This window comes from Anas acuta, chromosome 2 (genome assembly GCF_963932015.1).
Source record: "Anas acuta chromosome 2, bAnaAcu1.1, whole genome shotgun sequence".
Taxonomy (NCBI): Eukaryota; Metazoa; Chordata; class Aves; order Anseriformes; family Anatidae; genus Anas; species Anas acuta.
The window spans coordinates 72,419,318-72,436,231 of record NC_088980.1 but is presented as its reverse complement, the minus strand read 5'-3'; the positions used below and the strand labels follow the sequence as shown (position 1 = coordinate 72,436,231).

Genomic DNA, 16,914 nt, shown 5'->3' with positions numbered 1-16,914 from the left:
ATGCAAATGTTTGCTTTAGATATGATGCAAAAAGCAATTTTAAGGAAGAATCTGTAATAATGGGGAGAATTAAATACCATAATAATGGGAAAGCATAAGACAGGGACACTGTTGTATTTATACATGAACAAGAAAAAATCTATTGAGTTCTGGATGGTTTATTATGCTGTAACGATATATAAAATTTTGGACACGAAGAGGAAGTGCTACTGTGGATAAATTAGAAATTATTTTTTTTTCTAGTATCACTGTAAATGAAAGTGATAGTACAGTGAATCACCTCAGGATTACTTTATTTCCATGAATGATATAGAAAATACAATTGAAATTATTTATCCAACACTGAGTCCTTTAAACAGAGAACTTTCATCTTCTATAGAATACATTTAAATACATGATTTAGAAAAAAAATGTTAATATTTAAAAGCTAAGACAATCTTTTATTATATGTCTATGAAAATGAAGTATTAGGTAGTCACAATTCATAACAGAATCAAGCTTCATTTTTTCTACACAAGCTTCATACTTTGGAAACATAATTGTCTTTTTGGGTCTCTTTACTCATGGAGGGAAAGGTAGTAATTTGTTATGATTATGAATCACACATGCACAAAAGAAGCTGTGTATTCCTATGGCTTTATTGGCTTTATCTTTTTTTTTTTTTCTCATTTAAGCCCAATTTTAAATTACGTCTATTTTTAAACTTCTGTCTGCAAATACTAAATAGCCCTATTTTTTATGGTTCTATGGTTAGCACAATACTGACCGAGTAGTCGCCGTGGCTGATGGTAGTAAGTAAACAATGTCCACAGTAATAAATGTTTGAAGGAACAAGACTCTTGTATTATAAATTGTTTTGAAATAACACTACATACTCCATAAGAATAGGTTAGTGAAGCTTTTTTTCATTTTTTTTATTTTTAGCAAATAGTTCTTGTCATTATCAGGAGACCTCTAGAGTCAAGAAGAACAAGGCTGTGGAAGGAGAGAAGGAATTACATTTTATCACTGCATGCCTGATAGTGAGCTGTACCAGTAAAGGGTCCTGCTAAGGTCTCCAAGAAAATTGTCTGAGAGACATTTATGCTTCCTTCTTCTGTCAGCATTCTAGCTCATCACATAAAAGACGTTTGTGTATATGTGTGCTGTCCATCTTGCCCAACACAACCAGCTGTTCATTATTTCTGCCTTAATTGCAGTACAGTCAATATGTTCAGTGCTCCATTTTACAGGTTTCTTACATTGCCAAGCATAAGGTATAAGGCATGGAGGGATTTCTCCAGATCTTCTGTACAAACTTCAAATCATCAAACTCTGCTCTGTGCCAAGCATGGCAGCTTTGTGGAGTTAGAGGTGGATTCCATTCTGGCTCCAAAGATCCTTTGTAGTTAAAGGTAGGGCTGTCTGTGTGTACAGGATACATGACTTCACTGGTATTGGAACAACCCTTCAAAACATTTCCATGACAAGTAACTGTGGAGAACCTGAAAATCCTGCTTGGAGTTGATCAGATCTGCACAGTTCTTCATGACAGACTAAGACCAGCAGAAGCACTGCAAAAATCAGTTGTTCTGAAATTGAAAAGCAGATTCTGAATCTCAATGAAAAAGGTGTGGGTAGCTTGGACCAATACTGCCACATAAAATAATGCCAACAGGATAGTTGTGAGGGCCTTTTGATTTGGTTTGCGGTGGGTCCACAGAGGATTCACTCACTGAAGCGACCAGCTCTGGCACCTACCAGTTTGATGCCAGTGTCTGCAACAGCTGCCCAAGGCCTTGAGAAGGGTCACAGATCGGTGGTAACCTGAAGAGCAGCGCAGAGGAATTCCAGCCACTCTAGCCACTCAGCGTCACTGGGAGCCCAACTTAAATGTCTCTATGCCCTTCCTTAAAAGTGGTTGCCCTTTCTCCTAAATATTCAAGATCGTGTCAGTCTGTTTTCAATATGGAGATATTTTGAGTCTTTTATCTTTCTAAAAAATTCATCTGCCATCTTGCACATCCAAAGTGTCATTACTGAGCACTTGTGGTGTATTTTGGGATGAGGAAATCTCAGGTACTGGTAGGTAATGAATCTGAACGTTCTGAATGTCAGAACATATTGCTCCTGATGGTAGCTCAGATAGGAGACAGTGAATTAAATTCTTGTTCCAGAGGAACATAAAGGTCTGTCATTCCTCAGACCACTCCCACAGTCATTATGGGAACTGTTTCACTCTTCTGGATGTTGAGAGGAAGGATCAAAAGAGGCAAGAAAGAAAGATTTTCTAGCCTGGTTTTGACTGCTCTTATTTCCAATACTTGATCTACATTTTTTTAATTCTTGAAAATACAAGAAGCATGAAAAGAAAATCTTGAGTGCCACAACCCAAACTAGCATATTGTAAGGTAGATGTAAAATACTTCTTTCTGCTCAAAGAGAGGAGTTCACATTCTCTCTAGTAAAGAAAATCTAACCTAAGTCATCATATCCTAGATGTTTTTTCTACTGAGTGTCCAATTCTTGGAATGGATCTTGGAATGGATAAGGTGATTCACTTAAATTGATGCCTCCTCTAGTGCTTTATTTCCTTGACACAAGACGTACCTTATTTTATTGTATCGTTCAACTAAATGTTTACTTGCTTGTTTGTTTTTCTTTCCCACAAATAGTCTAAATAAGTACATTATGAGAGAAATAAAATGAAAGTCATTTTTGTTATTTTTTTATTTTTGATTTTTTTTAGTTTGTCAGCCTTTATGCACACCACTCTATTTATTAGCTCACAATTACACTATTGGTGATATAGAAATAAGTGTAATTGGATGGGACAAATAAATCATTTTCACCTTTATATAGCTTCCATATATTAAAATCTTCACAGAATGAAAGCAGGGTTGGCACATTTTCAAGAAAAACTATTATGGTATATAAAAAGTTCTGTCTTCTTCCTTATTTTTTTCCTCAAGCCTAGAGCTAGTAGAGAAGGTTTGATAGGAGTCTGTAACTTATTCATTTGTTAAAAGCTATTGTAAATGATTCAGGCTTTGAGAAAAAAATGTGTTGTCAAAGTGCTCGGAAGCCAAGAGAGTTAAGTTGCTGCTTAGTTCTGCTTCTAGGCTAATGACAACAGCAGCTTTGGGAATCACCTGTTTCTGTTTCTAGTCTCTGTAATGTGAATGTTCAAAGTGGCTTATGTCATTATGTCGTCAACTTCATGTGAAAGAGACATGCTTCAAAACAGGTACTGGGACTGAGCACACTGCTTAAGCAGAACAATAATATTTGTCTATTTTCTGCCTTTCCATTTTATGTGTTTTAGTCAGAGTAAATGTGTATAGTATCTTACTTTTGACAGATATGTGTACTGCTGTCTAAAATATCACCTGTTAGCAGTTTATATCTTTGTGACTTGAAGTGGAAATCTTGTTATGTATCAAAACATCGAATAACATTATGAAAGAAATGAAAGGCAGTATTACTTTGGTTGCCTCCATAACAGAGATTTTTTATTTTTTCCTTTTTTTTTTTTTTTCCCCCCTAAAATTTCTGTGATTTTTACAAGATCAAAAGTAATATTTCAGGCTGGTGGTCAATCACTAATGGAGTTCCCCAGGTGTCCACTTTAGGGCCAGTTCTCTTTGATGTTTTCAAAAATGACTTGGATGTAGGACTTCAAGGTGTTTTGAATAAGTTTGTAGATGATACTAAATTAGGAGGAGCTGTTGACTCCCTTGAGGGCAGAGAAGCCTTGCAAAGAGATCTTGACAAACTGGAGGGATGGGCAATCACCAGCCACATGAAGTTCAACAAGAACAAGTACCAGATTCTGCACCCAGGAGGGGGCAATTCTGGCTATACATACAGACTGTGGGATGAGAGGTTGGAGAGCAGCCCCACAAGAAGGGGATCTGTGGGTTCTGGTTGACAACAAGTTGAAAGAGAGCCAACAGAGTGCCCTGGCAGCCAAAAGGGCAACCCGTGTCCTAGGGTGCATCAGGCACAGCAATGCAAGCTGGTCTAGGGAAGGGATTGTCCTGTTCTGCTCTGCTCTGGTACAGCCTCACCTCAAGCACTGTGTGCAGTTCTGGGTGCCACAATATAAGAAGATGGTGAAGGGTCTAGAGGGGAAGATGTCTGAGAGGTGGCTGAGATCACTTGGTTTGTTCAGCCCAGAACAGAGCAGATTGAGGGGAGGCCTCATGGCATCCTGTAGCCTCCTCACGAGGGGCAGGCACTGAGCTTTGCTCTCTGGGGATAGTGACAGGACCTGAGCGAATGGCATGGAGCTGCCACAGGGGAGGTTCAGGCTGGGTGTTAGGGAAAGGTTCTTCACCTAGTTGGTGGCCAGGCTTCCCAGGGAAGTGGTTGTGGCACCAAGCCTGATGGAATTCAAGAAGCATTTGGGCAATGCTCTCAGACATAGCATTTGTTTTTTTGGGTGGTGCTGTGTGTAGGAATTGGAACTGTGGGTCCTTTCCAACTCAGGATATTCTATGATTTTATGATTCTTATGCAGCTTTCAGTGACTTTGGATGATACTTGTTACAATGTGTATGTATTTACTATTTTATTTCTTCTTAGATATTTCATTGATCATAACACAGAAGAAGATAGGTATTTCACCATTGATGCTAATACTGGGACCATTAAGACTGCCAAGATCTTTGACAGAGAGGAAACACCTTGGTACAACATCACAGTGGCTGCTTCTGAGATAGGTAAAGAACGTATGTGGTACATGGTATTAAAAAAAAAAAAAAAAAAAAGCCTATGTGATTCCACCTATGTAAATTTATCATGTTTTTCTTTATGTGGTAGAAGGATGCCTTTTTACCCAGGAACAGTTCCAGGCAGTCAGTGGCCTAAAATGAACTGTTCGTCCTATTTGTTTATCATACTGTTATATATCCTAGAAGACAACACTGTATAGTATTGTTTGAGAAATTCATCCTTTCTTATCTACGATTAATTTTTGGTAAATATGCCAATATTAATTTATTTATATCGATTAGGTGTCTAGCAGTTGCTGATTCACAAGTTGAATGTCTGGCTTTTTACTACGCAAATTTTCAAGTAAAGATACAATAAATACTTGCCTATGCATTCAAAAGGCCTCAAAGTCTGATGAATTTCCATTTGCTCAGACAACCCCTTAAACAGTCAAAAAATGTCTATGTAGTCCCAGACAGACATTTTTATTCTGGTAACTTTTTTATTACAGAGTCCTTACTTTGACACAGTCAAAGTTTTAGAGGTTAAAAAAAAAAAGAAAATCAACTAACTAAATGGAAAAAAAATAATCCCATGTTGGATCAATAAATTCAGTCTTGCTGAGTACTCTTAGTGATGCCGTCATTCAGTGGAAAGTGATTTTGATCAAAACTTGTAACTTTTATTTTATTTTATTTTATTTTATTTTATTTTATTTTATTTTATTTTATTTTATTTTATTTTATTTTATTTTATTTTATTTTATTTTATTTATTCCAGCATTGTCAGATGACACTTCACAGGTTTTACTTATAACAAGTGCCAGTGACATAAGTGAGATCCCTTTGCTTTCATCTGTTTCATTTCCAGGTTAAAACATAATCTATTTTGCCTTTACATTGCTAGCACATACTACAGGATTAATAGCATGTACGTATTTTATAAGGACAACAAATTGTTTTTGATTATTGCACTTGCTGTTGCAACTGAGTTTACATTTTGAAATAAGTAAATTTCTATAGTAAATAGTAAAATCTAGAGTTTTATGGTTAGCCCTTTGCAAAAGGTAACCACTGCACCTCAGTGTGCTTGACAGTGTGTTTGTATATCTGTTATTTCAGTGCAGCATGAAATTAAATATAATTTAGGCCTAATCATAAGCAGGTGCATAATAAGTGGTAGTTTTAATTAAGATTTAAAAGCCACATTGGGACATACTAAAACCAGGCATAGTCACTAGGCTTTTTTGGAAAACATCCAAGTATGATTATTTTGCAGAAATTAATAGCATTAAACTGAAATGTAGCTTTCTGCATTAGTTATTTCATATAGTCAAGTGATTGGTAGTTCACATACCGTGCTGAGAAAGGTTATATTTATATCTAAAAGAAAATTGTATGAATAATGAGGATGAAATACTTTTTTTTTTTTTTTCCTAAGGCAGACTGCTTAGAATTCCCCATTCAAGGTGTTACTTGTTACACGAATACACAGGTCTTGCTTTTTCCCCTGTGTTGCATTTGTTACTGTTACAGTTGGGGTTGGGAAGATAAGTAAATATATGACATCAACTTGAATAACAATTCATTTATGAAAAATGGAAGAGAGAACAGTGAGGAAGAGATAGACAGCAGACAGGTGACAAGCAGCCTAAAAGCAGACAGCTTTTCTTTGTGTATACTTCTTTGCCCATTTTCTTACATATACTAAATTGAAAATTATAACACTTATAACACTGCTATAGTCTTCCAAATCCATTATAGAATCAATAATTTTATCTACATTTTGTGCATACAGAATGAAGGCCAGAACTCTTAAGTACTATCTATTGCATAGCTACAGCCTTTTATGGCATTCGTTTTCAAGTCCATGCACAAGGCATGGCAGAACTAAGACTGAAGCTGAAAAATAGGTGGAGCACTATGACCAAAATGTGTTTTAGGTGTGAGAGTGGTATTCTTCAAATTCACCTGGTGTTGAAGCTTTTGTAGCTTTGCCCAGAGTTTTGGATGCCCCATCCCTGGAGGTATTCAAGACTAGGCTGGACAAGGCCCTGGGCAACCTGATCCTGGGTGATTTTTATGGTCCCTTCCAAGCCAAGCCATTCCATGATTCTGACACGATTTGCTTAACCAGGAACACCACAGAATCTGCAAAGCCCAGAATGTACTGTTTCAAAAATAAGAGGTGTTCTGTGGAAATAAAGTTATCGTTAGGCATTGGAATAGGTTGTCCAGGGAAATGGTTGAGTCACCATCCCTGGAGGTCTTTAAAAGACGCTTAGATGTAGAGCTTAGCGATATGGTTTACTGGAGGACTTGTTAGTGTTGGGTCAGAAGTTGGACTAGATGATCTTGGAGGTCTCCTCCAACCTAGATGATTCTGTGATTCTTTTATAATTAGTTTCTTGAAGTGTTTTCCTCTTTACTTAGCACCACACATTAGTGACAGAATTCTGTTTCTACTGATCATACTTCTACTTATCCTGCTTCTTTTATACAAAGGAAACTTAGAAGCAACATCATATTTCTAGATTCACATTTATGATATCTACATGTTTCACCCATATTGTTTCTGAACCCTTCCTAAAAAGTTTACTTTCACAATTAGTTTCAGTGTGTCATATACACTCAGCATTGATCGAATGTCCCCTGTGAAATCAGTGGAAGCTGTACCACTTTCCTCTGTGGAAATAATGTTGACGTAACGATCAGTGATTTTTCTGTTTGCATAGACAGGGCCCAAAGCACAGCAGTGTTCACTGCTGGGAGAATGGGACAATCCTTTTTCTCTTTGACATGCACTGTTCTTCAACAGCAGCATATAGTGAATGGAAGCAGTAGGATTTTGCTGTCCAGAGCATGCCATTGAAGCTGTTCCTTTGATTGTTTCAGTACTAGCACTTCCTGAAAACTCCTTGTGGCATTAGGGAATAAGAAAGATATTAAAATAATACTATGTTTTATATTGAAGGAACTACAGACTGTTTGGGGTTTGGGGAAGGATTGAAAGTTGTTGGTAATAGGATTTAAAAATACAGTTTCACTTAGAATTATTCACATTTCATTAGCTTGTTAGAATTCTCTGAAAGAGTTTATAAAGCAGTTTTTGAAAAAGGGAGGGGATATGATTTACTGGGCTCTGTTAAAGGCTTTTGATCAACTCTTTGCCAAGAGTAATGGAAATAAGAAAACACGGAGCAAGGATGAGATATTTTGAGGAACGATGTGCAATCCATCAATTAGAAGTCTTTGTAATTATATTATATGTAAAATGAGCAACAAGTTATTAAGTGAGATTCACAAGTAATGCCTCTACTAAAATTTGAGGAAGACTTTGAGAAGCTCACATAAGAAAAAGGCATTGAATTATGGGATAGATAAATGAACAGTGAGGTGGATTGAAAACTGTCTGAAATGGCAGGCACAAAGGGTACTGATCAGGAGCCAATACTGGATGCAGTACTGTTTAATCTCTTCATTAATGACCTAGTTTATGGGACAGAGTGGACTCTCAGCAAGTGTATAAATGACACAAAACTGGGGTAATGGCTGATACTCCGTAGGGTTGTGCTTCCCTCCAGAAAGATCTCAACAGACTAGAGAAATGAGTGAACTGGAACTTTATAAAAGTTCAATAAAAGGAGTCCAGAACCTGGAGAAGAGTAACCCTATGCACCAGTGGACAGCTAACTGGCTGGGTAGCAGCTTTTCAGACAAGGACATGGGGGTCCTGGTGGACAACAACTTGAACATAAGTCAGCAGTGTGCTCTTGAGTCATCCAACAACATCCTACAGTGCATGAGGAAGAGCTGGCAAGTCAAGGGAGGTGATCCTTCCCTCTACACAGCACTGTTAAGACCAAATCTGGAGTGCTAGGTCCAGGTCTGGGCTCAGCTGTACAAAAGAGAAGTGGAGTAGCTGGATCAAGTCCAGTGAAAGGGCATGAAATCATTAAAAGACACGAGTATCGGTCATACTGTTTATATGTCTTTCATATTTGCTTCTCTATGCACATTCCTTATACTAGCTTTAGAAAAAAAAGATACCGAAGTGTTGAATTGTAGCAATATCTCAATGGCAAAACATGCTATGCCCTGTTATTTGTTATTGAAAGGATCCCAGAAAAATACAGGTATTAGAAAATCTACATAAAGAAATAATATTCAGAAATATTTTCAAAGAGGATCTGTAAACCCTGTTCAGAACTGAAATATGTGAAAAAGCAGGACAGCTTACAAGAATAAGAGTTTTCAACAGTACCTTGCAAGAATTATGATAAAAAGATTAAAGTCAGTTCTAATTTTAATATAAACCATTTTTTTGTTTGTTTGTTTTATTTGTTTGTTTTGTTTTCCTCAGTTTTGGTAGAAACAGAAACAGTAACCTAGAAAGGTTATATAGAGGAAAACAGGAAGCACAGGGAGAAATAATTTGTAGCAGAAACATATTAAAAAATGAAAACTTGAATGAATATTGAAAGTGCTATAATTGCATAAAATAAATGGGTTATTAGACTGAGGTGCAGTTAGGTATTTTCTTCAGGTGCAGAGAGACATTTTCACCTCATATTGCCATCAGTGAACACCAAGATAAGCAAAGAGTTTGGCAGTCCTTTTTTGATGTTTAATGGTACACTACAGCAAAAAAAGAGGTTTCTCAATTTTTGTTAGGATATTAAAATTTGTGTTACTGATAACACTATGTAAGACAGTCATATGGAGAATGAGAACTGAAGATGGAATCAAGGTGTAAAATAAGCAGAATAAACCTGTTAATGCTATTTAAAGGTACACTGATTTATTTTACAAGAAGTGAACAAGATTTTATGAGAAGCAAAATCAAAATCCAAAAACACACAATTCAATTTTTTTCTGTTTTGAAATACATGAAAACAACATATGCATTGCCTGAAGGAAATATGCAGTAATATCTTCCTAGCATATATCATTGAAAGAATTAGAAAAGGGCAAGAACTGATGACATTTTATTTTCTCACTTCAAACTTTTCCCCATAATCAAGACTCTCTTTAGTACTTTGTGTCCAAAAAAAAAAAAGGAATTAAAAATAAATTGAACCCTTTTCAAGTTCTAACAGAAGGTAATATAGTAACAAAGTGCTGTTAGAGTGTGGTAATCTCCTAAACCCTCTGTATATGGTGGACAGCAGGATGATTTAATGCTAGTGAGTTTGTTGCTGGCTTTGTGTCTTAGTGTTTCGTTGAAGTGAATTTTTCCTTACGCTGAAAACAGAATTTTTTAGAGTGATTTCTAGTCTGTAATTTTTTTCTTCAAAACTAATTTATTTATTTATTTTGACGCAACAGAGTACACATAAATAATGAAAATAACTTAATTGATTTGACATCAGCAGAGAAAAATTTTGTCTTATGTATTGTTTTGATACATTTCTGATTTAGATATAGATACATTACAAAAGCAGACATTATAGTGTTCCATTAAGGCCACCACCCTTCTCTCCCACCTCAAGAAAAAAAAAAATCACGCTCATTCTTCATTTTTTTACTTCACTTGCATTCAGCCTCCTAGCTCAGTTACAGAAAGAGCTTTGGTACTGATAAGAATTACTTTATGTTTTCCAAGAAACAGAGTCTGCCACAAAAGTATTTCCTACTTTTAAAATTGAAGTTGTTTTTTTAAAAGGCAAAGTCTTTGTTCTACGACTACTTTTTTCACGGAGTAGTGACAAATAGGATAGCTATTATCTTTTTAATGGCAAGATCTAAACACAATATTGGTACCCTATCCGCACTTCCAATGATGCAGTTTATTTCCAGCCTTGATAAGTAGCCTACTAATGGACCATGAAATCATAATAATTTCATTTGTAGCAAAATCTCCTATGGCATTCCTACACAATAAGTAAAACCAACACAAAACTCCTTATAAAAACAGTTGTCTAAAGGCAGCTAGTTCTCCATCCTGATCAAGAAGTGATGCTTCTAGTTCTGTGCTTACTTCCCTGTTTATCTCAGTTTAGTCATTGCCTTCAAGGCATGACAAATTTTCTTCTCTGTTTCTTTGGTGAAAGGTATCATGAGGATATTCTTATGTTTTCGTCTGTAAGTATAGTTTCATAGGGTATGGCTCTTCCTGAACTCCCTTGGTGTTCCAGTTGAGTCTACATTTAACAAAGTTTATTCACCCTCTCCCTTCGGCTCTGATACTTGCAATGATGATGGTAGCTATCAGGATGGGTCCCCAAAGAAGAGGCCATCTTTGGGATTACATGACTTTTTCCCCTTCAGGCTTTGTGAATCAGTACCAGAATTTCCAAATGGATCCTTTCACAGAGCCAATGCAGTTTGTGGTGCCCTGATCTACTCAGGAGGTGAGCACCAGTATTGTCTGTGAGCTGCAGAATTTTGCTTGCATTAAGGATGAGGGAGACACCAACTTGAGAGTGCTAAATGTTTTGTCTGATGCAGAGCTATAACTACTAATAATCCTCTTCTTGTTGCTGCTTCTACTGCTATCACTACTATGATAATCCAAGTGATGAGTGCCTTTAGGTTTGTGTTCATCAATGAAAAGTCAACAACAAATAAAATATTGCCTATATAATTTCAGTTAACAGTATTTAAAAGTACCCATGACCTTAAAAGAGCAGAATAGAATGTTACTCTTATGACTAGGTTCTGAATAATTTTCTCATTACCAGAAAATGTACGTTATTGTAAGGTATACCCTAAACTAAACCCAATATTTTCTGAATATTACTCTCACTTACATACAAAGCATTCTTTTATCATTTCACTTCCATTTCTCTAGTATATTTTATCCTTCCTATGTCTGTATTCTAATATGTCAAAACTAATCTGTAAAAGATAATTAAGATGTATACCTTCTACTTCTCTTGAAAAAGCACCAGAAAAGATCACAGAATCACAGAACTGTAGGGCTTGGAAGGGACCTCGAAAGATCATCGGGTCCAACCCTCCTGACAAAGCAGGTTTCTCAGAGCAGGCTTCCCAGGTAGGCATCCAGACAGGCCTTAAATATCTCCATAGAAGGAGACTCCACAACCTCCCTGGGCAGCCTGTTCCAATGCTCCGTCACCCTCACCATGTAGAAGTTCTTTTGTATGTCAGTGCTCAACTTCCTGTGCTCTAACTTGCAGCCATTGCCCCTTGTCCTATCCCCACAAACCACTGAAAAGAGGTTGGCTACATCCTTCTGTCCCACATCCCTCAGATATTTATATACATTGAGGAGATCCCCTCTCAGTCTTCTTTTCTCCAGGCTGAGCAGACCCAGGTGTCTCAGCCTTTCCTCATAGGGAAGATGCTCCAGGCCCCATATCATCTTTGTGGCCCTCCACTGGACTCTTTCCAGGAGATCCCTGTCTTTCTTGTACCGGGGAGCCGAGAACGCAGTACTCCAGGTGAGGCCTGACAAGGGCAGAGTAGAGGGGGAGGATCACCTCCCTTGACCTGCTGGCCACACTCCTTTTAATGCACACCAGGATCCCATTAGCCCTCTTGGCCACAAGGGCACAGTGCTGGCTCATGGTAAACCTGTCGTCCACCAGGACCCCCAGGTCCTTCTCCTCAGAGCTCCTCTCCAGCAGGTCATCCCCCAGCCTATACTGATACATGTGGTTGTTCCTTCCCAGGTGCAGGACTCTACACTTGCTCTTATTAAACCTCATTTGTTTTCTTCCTGCCTATCTCTCCAGCCGGTCCAGGTCTTGCTGAATGGCAGCACAGCCTTCTGGCGTGTCAGCCACTCCTCCCAGCTTTGTGTCATCGGCATACTTGCTGAGAGCAGACATGATTCCCTCATCAAGGTCGTCAATGAAGATGTTGAACAAGACCGGACCCAACACCAACCCCTGGGGAACACCGCTAGTCACAGGCCTCCAGCCAGACTCTGCTCCACTGATCACCACCCTCTGAGCTCGGCCAGTCAGCCAGCTCTCAACCCACCTTGCCGTCCAGGTAGATGACATCCACTGCTCTCCCCTCATCTACCCAGCTGGTGATGCCATCAGAGAAGGCAACGAGGTTGGTCAAGCACAACTTCCCCTTGGTGAATCCATGCTGACTACTCCTCATAACATTCTTCTCTTCCAATTGCTTGGAGATGGCATCCAGAACAAACTACTCCAATACCTTTCCAGGGACAGAGGTGAGACTGACTGGCCTGCAGTTTCCCGGATCCTCCTTCCTGTCCTTCTTGAAGACTGGAGTGACATTGGCTATCCTCCAATCTTCAGGCACCTCACCCGTTCTCCAGGACCTTTCAAAGATGATAGAGAGCGGTTTGGCGATCGCATCTGCCAGCTCCCTTACCACATGCAGATGCATCCCATCGGGCCCACTCAGACGCTCCCAAACCACTCTCATGTCCACCAGTGGGGAGCCCTCTATTTCCCAGACCCTTTGTCCTATTGCCAGGAGCGAGGAGTCCCGGGGAAGTGTCCTTGAAGCAAAGACTGAAGCAAAGAAAGCATTCAGTATCTCCATCTTCTTGGCGTCTCCTGTTACTAGGACGCTCCCCTTGTTCAGCAAGGGACCCACATAATGCCTAGTCTTCCTCTTGCTGTTTACATACTTGAAAAAAACGTTCTTATTATCCTTTATCTCTTTTGCAAGCCTCATCTCTAGGTCAGCTTTAGCCTTCCTTGTTGCATCCTTGCAGGCCCTGACGACACATCTATATTCCTCCCAAGAGGACAGGCCCTTTTCCACATTTCATAGACCTTCCTCTTCCTTTTGATCTTATCGATGAGCTCCTTGCTCATCCGTGCAGTTTTCCTGCCCCCCTTCCCTGATTTCCTATTCCTCAGGATGCACAGATCCTGAGTATGGAAGAAGTGCTGCTTAAATGTAGCCCAGCTCTCACAAGCACCCTTGCCTTCTAGCAACTTATCCCATGAGATACTCCCAAGCAGGTCCCAGAAGAGGTTGAAGTTTGCTCTTCAAATGTCCATGGTTACAATCCTGCTTTTAGCGTTACTTCCTTTGCCTAGTTCCATCTGGAACTCCACCATCTCATGGTCGCTGCATCCCAAGCTGCCCCCAACCTTCACATTCCTAACAAGCCCATCCCTGTTGGTAAGAACAAGGTCCAGGAGCACCCCCCACCTCGTTGGCTCCTCCACCACCTGTGTCAGAAAATTATCTTCAACTCATTCTAGGAACCGTTTGGACTGTGCGTGCCTGGCTCAGTTGCTTACCCAACACATGTCTGGAAAATTGAAGTCCCCCATGAGAACCAGCGCTCGTGATCGTGAGGCTCCTAGCAGCTGCTTGTAGAAGGCCTCATCGACTTCCTCCTCCTGATCTGAAGACCTATAGTAGACACCCACCACCATGTCTCCCATACCAGCCCACCCCTTAATTCTTACCCACAAGCTCTCTACTTGTCCTTCAGCCTCCCCCAGCTGAAGCTGGGTACACTGTAACTGCTCCCTCACATAAAGGGCAACCCCACCCCCTCAATTCCCCAGCCTGTCTTTCCTAAAGAGGACATAGCCCTCAGCGACAGCGTTGCAGTCATGTGAGCTGTCCTACCATGTCTCAAAGATTGCAATGAGATCGTGGCCCCGCGACTGAATACAGATCTCGAGCTCATGCTGTTTATTTCCCATGCTCTGTGCATTGGTGTACAGGCACAATAGGGAAGCAACAGGTGCAGTAACCCCTGGGGGGATGCAAGAAGAAGATACTGGCTGGGGGTTCGGGAATGCTACCTTCTCTGAGGAGCCCTGAGACAATCCTATGGGAGAGCTCAGATGTTTTTCCCTATCTTCAACAGTTACAGCAGTGACAGCTTCCCCCAGCCCTTCTCTGTCACTGTTAGCTCCCCTCCCTTCCCACATCAAACCTAGTTTAAAGCCCTGGTAATCAGCCCAGAGAGCTTGCTCCCCAACACACTTGCACCCCACTTGCTCAGTTGGTGTCTGTCTGTAGCCCACATACCCGGCCTCTCAAAGGACGGCCCAAGATCAAAATACCCAAATCCCTGATCCAGACACCACCCCCTCAGCCAGTCATTTACCTGTCCTGTTCTGCTCCTTTTATCTGCATCCCAGTCACCCAGTGGGAGGACAGAGGAGAACACTACCTGCACCCCCGATCCCCTCAACAACCTCCCCAGGGATGCAAAGTCCTTTTTAATATTCTTCATTTTTCTAATAGCAGCTTCCCGGGATCCAACCTGAATGACGAGAGGATAGTAGTCCTCCGGTTTAATGAGTCATGGCAGAGCCTTCCTAATGTCTCTGACATGTGCCCCAGGAAGACGGCACACTTCTGTGGCTAGGTTATTTGGGTGGCAGATAGGAGCCTCAGTGCCCCTCAGCAAGGAGTCTCCAGTCACCAGGACTCTCTGCTCTTTTTTTTTTGTGGCACAGGTTACAATGTGGTGCTCCATCTGGCCCTGATCTTTATGTTTTACACTTCCCCCAGTCTTCTCAGGGTTGCTTCCTGGGTTCAGACTACTGTCCAGACCCTCAGCCTCTTCCACAACCTCCCTGAGAGCCTCAAATCTATTTCCCAGGGACAGCGTGGGGGTAGGTGGCACCATGGGTGTTGGGGACAGATGTCTCTTTCTGTTCCGACCCTCAGAGACTCCCTCAGGCTGCTGATTTCTCACTGCAGCCCAGCCACCTGCTCGAGGAGTCCCTGAAGCAGGGCACACCTGCACCTGTGGCAGCGCTCTCCTCCCTCATGGCCCAGATGGGCCTCCAGATTCTGGAGTTCCCTGCAGTCATCTATCTGGACTGCCACCTCCCCCCCTCAGGGGATCCACCTCTGTGCACACGTGAGCCCAGAGGGGCAGCATCTCCTCCGTTTGGGTTGCCACCTTGGACCGACCGCTGCGACGGGTGCCCACCATGGTGAGGTCTAGGTTTTCCTCCCTGCCCCACTTGAACTGCCTGTGCTAACTGCCAAGCCAGTCCTGTTAGCACGTCCAGTTTACAGCGCTTCTGGGTTGCGGCACTCTCTAGGGACTACTTTTATAACGCCAGGGGTGGGTGGGCTGTTGCACCCCTGGCTACAGCCTCAGCTCGTCAGCGCCCACAGTGGCACAAGCACAGCTCCTGCCTGCTCGGGGGGTTGGGGGGGGGGGGGGGCGGGGCTGCTGCTCTGTTTGGGGTTGGCTTCGTTTGTCTCCCTGCCAGGAGCCCTCACTGCAGCCGATCCCTGCGAGGTTCCCGATCGAATGATGAGAATGATGAGATGGATGGTTGAACATCCCAAATATTGAATTGATTCCCAAATATTGAATTGATTTGAATGATCGAATGATGAGATGAATGGCTGAACTTCCCAAATATTGATTTGCCTCAAAAGGTCTTGAAAAGCTGTAAAGAGGAGAAAAAAAATATTGCAGTGATTAAGATCAATATTTAATATTAATGATGGCAAAGCATAGCCATTTATTATGACCCTAAACTAGGTGAATATTTTTGTGCTAGATCATGAAATTTGTAAAATTATTAATTTTCAATCCTTCATCCTGTTAAAATAGTTCAGGTTTACTCTGGGTTATATTATTCACTCAGCTTTTATAGCAAGTGTTACACTGTAGCAATGTAACAACTAAAACACACACACAAAATATAGCAGATTGTTGACATCAGGACTGTTATTCTGAATGTCTCCCAGGTTCAATTTGTTTTCATAAAGACCATGGAAATTTTGTTAATATGAAATGGAAGTCTGGAACAGCAGAAGATGTATTAAAAAGAAGCTTTCTTCTTAAACAGAGGTTTTAATGTTTGCCTACATAAATTAATTGAGGAGATGCATCAGGCTTCCAGACTGGCTGCTGCTAAGGGCTTCTGCAAGTTCAGAGACAACCTGCTGGTTGAGGGGCTGATACTCAATAAAACTGATTTGATTTACAGATGTTTCACAGAATCATCTAGGTTGGAAGAGAACTCCAAGATCATCTAGTCCAACCTCTGGCCTAACACTAACAAATCCTCCACTAAACCATATCACTAAGTTCTACATCTAAACGTCTTTTAAACACCTCCAGGGATGGTGACTCAACCACTTCCCTGGGCAGCCTATTCCAATGCCTAAACAACCCTTTCAGTAAAGAAGTTCTTCCTAATATCCAACCTAAAGCTCCCCTGGGCACAACTTTAGCCCATTCCCCCTCATCCTGTCACCAGGCATGTGGGAGAATAGACCAACCCCCACTTCACTACAGCCTCCTTCAAGGTACCTATAAGGGTGC

The 16,914-nt window shown here is 40.7% G+C and overlaps 1 protein-coding gene across 8 annotated transcripts in view; it reads left to right on the top strand.

Moving 5' to 3' along the window:
* Positions 1–16,914, top strand: part of CDH18 (cadherin 18) — a 434,225-nt gene that overhangs the window by 386,308 nt on the left and 31,003 nt on the right. For all 8 annotated transcript variants that reach the window (XM_068670852.1, XM_068670851.1, XM_068670845.1 and 5 more), the window contains one exon: positions 4,567–4,703. In XM_068670852.1, the coding sequence (XP_068526953.1) occupies positions 4,567–4,703 (137 nt within the window). The remainder of the gene's footprint in view (positions 1–4,566; positions 4,704–16,914) is intronic.